The following is a 6,805-nucleotide window of genomic DNA, read 5'->3' as shown; positions in this document are numbered from 1 at the left end:
TGTAAGTTACAGGTCTACAATTTAAAAAAAAAAATTTCATGAAAACCTGTGACGCTTTTGGAACAGAAATCTAGAAATCAGTGTAACGCTCAGGTGGTTAAGGGAAAATATTTTTTTTAAATAAAAAAAAAAACTATGCCTCTAGATATCCTGCATAGTAGAAATTCATTTTCATAAATGACTAGCTTAATAAACCAAAATGTTTCAGTCTAATCACTGGGTAAGAGGAGACTGAAGATATGCTTCCTCCTGTATAGGGCAAACTAATTTATCATGTTAGCCTAGGCAAAGTCACTGACTGAAACACAAAAATGGCATTTTATTGATAGGGTGGAACTTTTCTGAGCCATTTATGGTTGTATATTTACACAAATAATTCACATAGTTAAGTGAGCAAATAGTTGTTCAAAGCACTGTCAAAGTAACTGGTGCAACTAAAGTAAAGGCAGCAAGGGCAGTGTAAACATGAAATTAAAGTACAATTTCTTCCAAGTAAATACATGTGTTGTATTTTAGACATACGAAAAAATATGATTAACACGTTATCCAAATCTCTTTGAAAATTAAACGTTTTTTTGCCTTTCTTTATATTAACTGCAGGTCTTTTTTTTACTTGATGGATTTGTGTCTTATTCTGATCCAATTATGTGAATATTTAATAAGAAAAAAATTATGAAAATTAGATTTTGGGTGGGGGGGGGGGGGATATTTACACATTTACAAAGTATCCATAAATATTTTTTTCTACAAACATGATCTTATCAGCTGACCTTTTTATTTTCATTGGGCCTTTTTTTTAGGGTGTCATGGTTGGTATGGGTCAGAAAGACTCCTATGTAGGTGATGAGGCACAGAGCAAGCGTGGTATTTTGACTCTGAAATATCCAATTGAACATGGGATTATCACCAACTGGGATGATATGGAGAAGATCTGGCATCACACCTTCTACAATGAGCTGCGTGTTGCTCCAGAAGAACATCCTACCCTGCTCACTGAGGCTCCATTAAACCCAAAGGCCAACCGGGAAAAGATGACCCAAATTATGTTTGAGACCTTTAATGTCCCAGCTATGTATGTAGCAATCCAGGCAGTGCTTTCTCTTTATGCTTCTGGTCGTACAACAGGTGAGTAAACAAGTAAAGCACTTTTTTAGTCCATTGTCATGTCTAGCTGTCCCTCAAAGGCACTCACAATCTAATTTCCCTACCATAATCATATGTCTTTAACACAGTCCAAGGTCATGTTTAGGGGAAGCCAATTAACCTAACTACATGTTTTTGAAATGTGGGAGGAAACTGGAGTACCCTGAGGAAACCCATGCAAACACAAGGAGAACATACAAACTCCATGCAGATGGTGTCCTGGCCAAGATTTGAACCTGGGACCTAGTGCTGCAAAGGCCAGAGTGCTAAGCTCTGACCCACCATATTGCCCAGACATTGTTTTAACAATGCAGCTAGATACATTTATTGCGTGCACCACAATGGCAGATGTCAGATCAAACTGGCAAATAGGGAAAGGTGCAGAAGGGCAGTACAAAATACAAACAAAAGTGGCATCCCCCAGCACACCTTTTAAACTAACTAAACTGTCTCATATGCACATTTACTGCATATGCATTATATGCATTCTCTATATTTACATTTAGTTGAAAAATTATGTGCATAATTCTAAAGTAGTGATGATTTTTTGTTATTTTTTACAATATTTTACTAATTTTTCTGCTAGGTATTGTCCTGGATTCTGGTGATGGCGTGACCCACAATGTCCCCATTTATGAAGGGTATGCCTTGCCACACGCAATTATGCGCCTTGACTTGGCTGGTCGAGATTTAACTGACTATCTTATGAAGATCCTTACAGAGCGTGGTTATTCTTTTGTAACAACTGGTATGTATTTTTACCTTTTTTAATCTGTTGTAGTTTTCAGTTAGAATATTACCTGTACATTGCTTTTTTGTGCAAAAAAAAAGTTCATTATTTAGTAAAACATGTTAACACATGTGCACTTATTTATTAATTTGCATTAGCACAAGGCACTGAATTCTGAGGTTTCCCTAGGGTTCTCTTTTAAATTACAATCTAAAAAGAGAAAAAAAATAATTGATTTTACTGACACCTCATAGATAGATTTCACATTACTGAAAATGTTCTAAAATCTTGGTCCTGGTCTATCACTGTTGGGTATTGTCAGTTTATAAGTGGAATACACATTCTTGATTTATTACAGTGCAAGATATTAGGTAACTGGGAGGCTATGGTTATAAATCAGAATTGTATTCATTAATTTAAGTTAGTGTCCAGAGGGCTATAAGTTTAATATTATTATTCAGGATAATAGTTAATTTTAAACTTAAGTGTAAGGTGTTTTTTAGTAAATTTAAGAAAGGTTGAGTGTTAAGGTCAAATTAATTATTACTGCATTACTGATTATTAGTTTACTAAGTGTCCAGTAACACTGGAACTCTCATCTCATTGCTCAGACATTTAGAGGTATCAGTATACTCCCTAAATTACCAACACATGAAAACATGTGAATGTTTAGCTGTATCTGTAATGAAAAGCGATACTTCTGCAGTTAGAATAGCCACCAAAGTGCAATTGTACATGGACTTTAGCTAAGGACAAAGAGAAAAGCTTAATATGTATTTTAATTTTTTCCATACGCTTCATCTAAAAGCTTAGAAAATACATTACAATACTTAGACATCACCTCAGAAGTCACTTTTAAAGCACATCTTATACCTTCCTAAATCAATTCATACTGTCATCCTGAAGACACTACTTCTTTTTTTACTGAGTGCAGTCTATAAATTGGGTAACAACATGCATGCTTGAGTACAATAATTCCATTACAAACCGAAAGGTTTGTTGACAGGAGCCACAATTTTGATTTAGTGTAATGGATGTTGTAAAGCCTGCAAAGGAAAAATACTTTCAGAACAGTGGCTTTGGGTGGCATATCCTGGTTTCTGTGCTTGGGATCCACATGCTAGACTTGACAAGTGTGTGCTTTATAAGCTTGATAAGCAAAAAACTTGCATTATGTCAGGATATGTAAGTATTTATTTCAGTATGTTCATGTTTAAATGTAGATGTGATTGAAATATATTTTTTTTTCACCATATTATAGCTGAACGTGAGATTGTACGTGATATCAAGGAAAAACTGTGCTATGTAGCTCTAGACTTTGAGAATGAGATGGCCACCGCTGCCTCATCTTCCTCCTTGGAGAAGAGCTATGAGTTGCCAGATGGGCAGGTTATCACCATTGGTAATGAGCGTTTCCGTTGCCCAGAGACACTTTTTCAGCCGTCTTTTATTGGTAAATAGTCATATGTAGCATCAGTTTTAAACCCAAAATTGTGACATTAGTTCAAAATAACACTCTGTCATCTTTAATATACTAGGTATGGAGTCTGCTGGCATTCATGAGACAACCTACAACAGCATAATGAAGTGTGACATTGATATCAGAAAAGATTTGTATGCCAACAATGTCATGTCTGGAGGAACAACCATGTACCCAGGTATTGCTGACCGTATGCAGAAAGAAATCACTGCTCTGGCGCCAAGCACAATGAAGATAAAGGTAAATTTATCAAATAATATTGCAACTACAATACTAGTATTCATTGGATCCTCTGCTTTTAGATATTATAATAAATATTTAATGTTTAATAACCTTCAGGAACACTTCAGCATATAGTTAATAAATTAGAAAAACTGATTTGACAGCAAAAGTAACCCTTTGTTTTGCTTCATAGATCATTGCTCCACCTGAAAGAAAGTACTCTGTTTGGATTGGCGGATCCATTTTGGCTTCTCTGTCCACCTTTCAGCAAATGTGGATCACAAAACAGGAATATGATGAAGCTGGTCCATCTATTGTCCATCGCAAATGCTTCTAATTTTCTGTTTTTAGGTTAACAGTGATTTACAAAATGCCTAACCAGCCTTGTACCTTTACAGATAACAATACCGTGTTGCTACATTATGACTCTAAAATGTAACATGTACATAAAGTATAATTTATTTTAAGTTGTTTTACAATTTGAAAAACAGTGAACAAAAGCAAAATAATGTCACAACAAAATAAATGAGTCATGTATATCACTTGTGTACTTATTGACTACTAGATCTGATTTTTATAGTTAGGTTGAAAAAAAGACAGTCCATCAAAGGTCCAACAACTAGGGCAAAAAACATACTACAAACCAACATATCCCAGATAAAACCAGGTGATCCAAAAGAAGACAAAACAAAAAAAAAAAAAACCTTATGCGTTTATACAGTGTACATTGCACCACTGGTGCTTAATCCACTGTGCTTGGATCTCACTGCATGTGTGTTGTGTGTGTTTTTCTTAAATATTTTAAAGTACCTTTCTGTGGGTAAAATATAATATGGAGGGAGCAATTTTTAAAGCGTAACTAAAGTTCCGCTTTTCAAATATTTTGAAACAGGCAGGACATTTTCGTAGAAGAGGGTCAGGCTATGTCCCATCTGAAACAACCATTCTTACCTGCCTGATCACTCTGGAATTCTGGATTCCCCTGTGCTTGCCGTACTGACAGGGGATCAAGGTTTATGTCATCCCAGGCTGGTCAATCAAGATGGGCAAATACTACATCCAGGAAGAGTAAAAGGAAAAAGATGGCAATACCCTGGGAACAAATCAGTCCTTGACTTGATTGTTAAATATGTGCAATTTTTATAGACGCTGTGGACCACACCTAAGGCTTCCTTCAAAAGATGGTCATTTCTGTATTACATTGCATATAATAATTATTTCAGTATTTGGCTTTATAAATTTGTAACAATAATTATTAAAATGCATAACAAGGCAAATTAGAAAAAAACATACTTGCTTAGTTTGCACTGTTCAGTTTTCCTTTGCTAAACTTTTACTAAATTAAGGCTTACATAATACACTCTAAATTTTTAAACAATATTTTATTGAAGGTGGCAGCTGACAGTAGTAAACTGCCACTCCAATTCATCTCAGCCAGGGCAGCCATAAATCATACATACATCATCATGAATCATCTCACTTGAATAAGAGCTTAAGGGGTGTGAGGAAGCTCTAACTGCACTGCAAGATCAAAATCTTTCTAAACATAGTCCAAGGGTTTTTAAATTCCTGCACCAGAGAGGCCCTGGGTATCTCTCTTCCTCAATCTTTAAAAGAGCAACTTGCTCTCTCATATCCCTTTTAGGGGGAAAAGACAACCATTGAGTACCTAGGAACTTACATACCGAACAATATATCCCAAATATACCACCTAAATTGTCCCCCCTTGCTACCTTTTCTAAGGTATTCAAGGATCTTCTTAGTTGTGGAGTGCTACCATTGTTTTGATTTTATTAGAAATTGCTATTAAAATGTTGGTCCTCTACCCCTTCCAGGTCCTACTAGTCACTATACCTCACTTCTGTTTACGATTTGCTAACTCCATAATATTCAAATTTATTTGGAGGAGTAGGAGTCCTAGAATTAGTAGGCCCTTTCTCTTAACCCACAAGGCAGGGGAGGGGCTAGGCATCCCTAGTCTGACATTATATCAGGCAGCAGCCCAGTTGGTATGGGAACTAGATTGGTGCAGACATGCAGAACATAAAAAAAGGGTCTCTATAGACTGTGGCACAAGTCAACTCACATTATCAAGGGTTTATGCAGGTTATTAATGTCAATATGGACCCTTTAACCCAAAACAATAATTTCCCACAGACAGATCAGGAGTGGAGGGATGTAAAAATAGATTTCATCTGGTGGCATGATTTCCCCAATATGACATGGTTTCCTGATTAATTCTATTTTCTAAATATTTTTCATTTACCCTGATACTCACAGTTGGTAATCTTTTAACAATGAAAAGCTGTATGGTATATTAACTTTATTCCTATCTACATTACTATCTGTTGTTGTATTGTGAGGCTTTAGTCATCCTTTGCCTTTTTCACACATACAACACTGGTTTGCTAGTGATTGTAGGTAAAATGTCTTGTATTGGTCATGATCGGTGTCTGTTTGACATTTATGTTAAAATGTGTCTTAATATGGCTCTCTATTTATCTTCAGTGGATTCATATAGATCTGTCAATCCTAGCATGGCCAGCCTTCAAGTCCTAGTGAAAGACTGTCTGGCTACTGTGTTAGATTATTGGAGTCAAGAATGGTTGGCACAAGCTTTATTAATTTGAGACCAGTCCTTACTCTTCTATATGAAACTCTTTTGTAAATAAAACAAGACAGAAAGTGCAATACCAACATATGTTGGACATTTACAGTCTTCTTCAGGAACAACAAAGACATCATGACATCCAGGGCCTCCTCGAGCCGGTCCAATAACAAATGTTTGCAGTGTTTTCACAAACAATAGAAAAGTGCATGATATAGGTTGACCACCTTTATAACTTTTTTAGTGAATCGCTGGGCCAAGAATTTCTCCTTGGGCAGACCTACCTTCATATTCTAGGTTTGCAGGTCCCACAAACACAGAGCAACCCATCACCAAGCACTCCTTCACAGAGCACCCCAGCAAAACTTTCAAAACCACAATATGCTCCCTCCTCCTTTTACCTACTCCCTGGTACTCCAGGGCTCCACTTTACTCCCCATTTTACTAATTCTCTGGGTCCCCAATCACACCAGTCTCTCATGAACCCTTACCTATCCTCCCTTTCTTTTCTTGGTCTCTCCTCATAAGCCACACACCAAACATCTAGCACAACTCACAACCTCATTGCTTCCATCTTTTTTTGTTGCAAACTTTTAGCAAAAACTGCATTCCCCCGAGCCCC

At 36.5% G+C, this 6,805-nt stretch overlaps 1 protein-coding gene across 1 annotated transcript in view; it reads left to right on the top strand.

Moving 5' to 3' along the window:
• The window catches only part of LOC140329097 (actin, alpha cardiac muscle 2), a 9,966-nt gene extending 5,852 nt beyond the window's left edge, over window positions 1-4,114 (top strand). Inside the window, exons 3-7 of the mRNA XM_072409192.1 lie at window positions 801-1,125; window positions 1,730-1,891; window positions 3,135-3,326; window positions 3,412-3,593; window positions 3,769-4,114. Of these exons, the coding sequence (XP_072265293.1) occupies window positions 801-1,125; window positions 1,730-1,891; window positions 3,135-3,326; window positions 3,412-3,593; window positions 3,769-3,912 (1,005 nt within the window). The 3' untranslated portion in view covers window positions 3,913-4,114. The remainder of the gene's footprint in view (window positions 1-800; window positions 1,126-1,729; window positions 1,892-3,134; window positions 3,327-3,411; window positions 3,594-3,768) is intronic.
• Window positions 4,115-6,805: the final 2,691 nt, after the last annotated feature.

Source organism: Pyxicephalus adspersus, chromosome 4 (genome assembly GCF_032062135.1).
Source record: "Pyxicephalus adspersus chromosome 4, UCB_Pads_2.0, whole genome shotgun sequence".
NCBI lineage: Eukaryota > Metazoa > Chordata > Amphibia > Anura > Pyxicephalidae > Pyxicephalus > Pyxicephalus adspersus.
The sequence above is the reverse complement of the archived record's forward strand: the minus strand, read 5'-3'. Positions and strand labels throughout refer to the sequence as shown.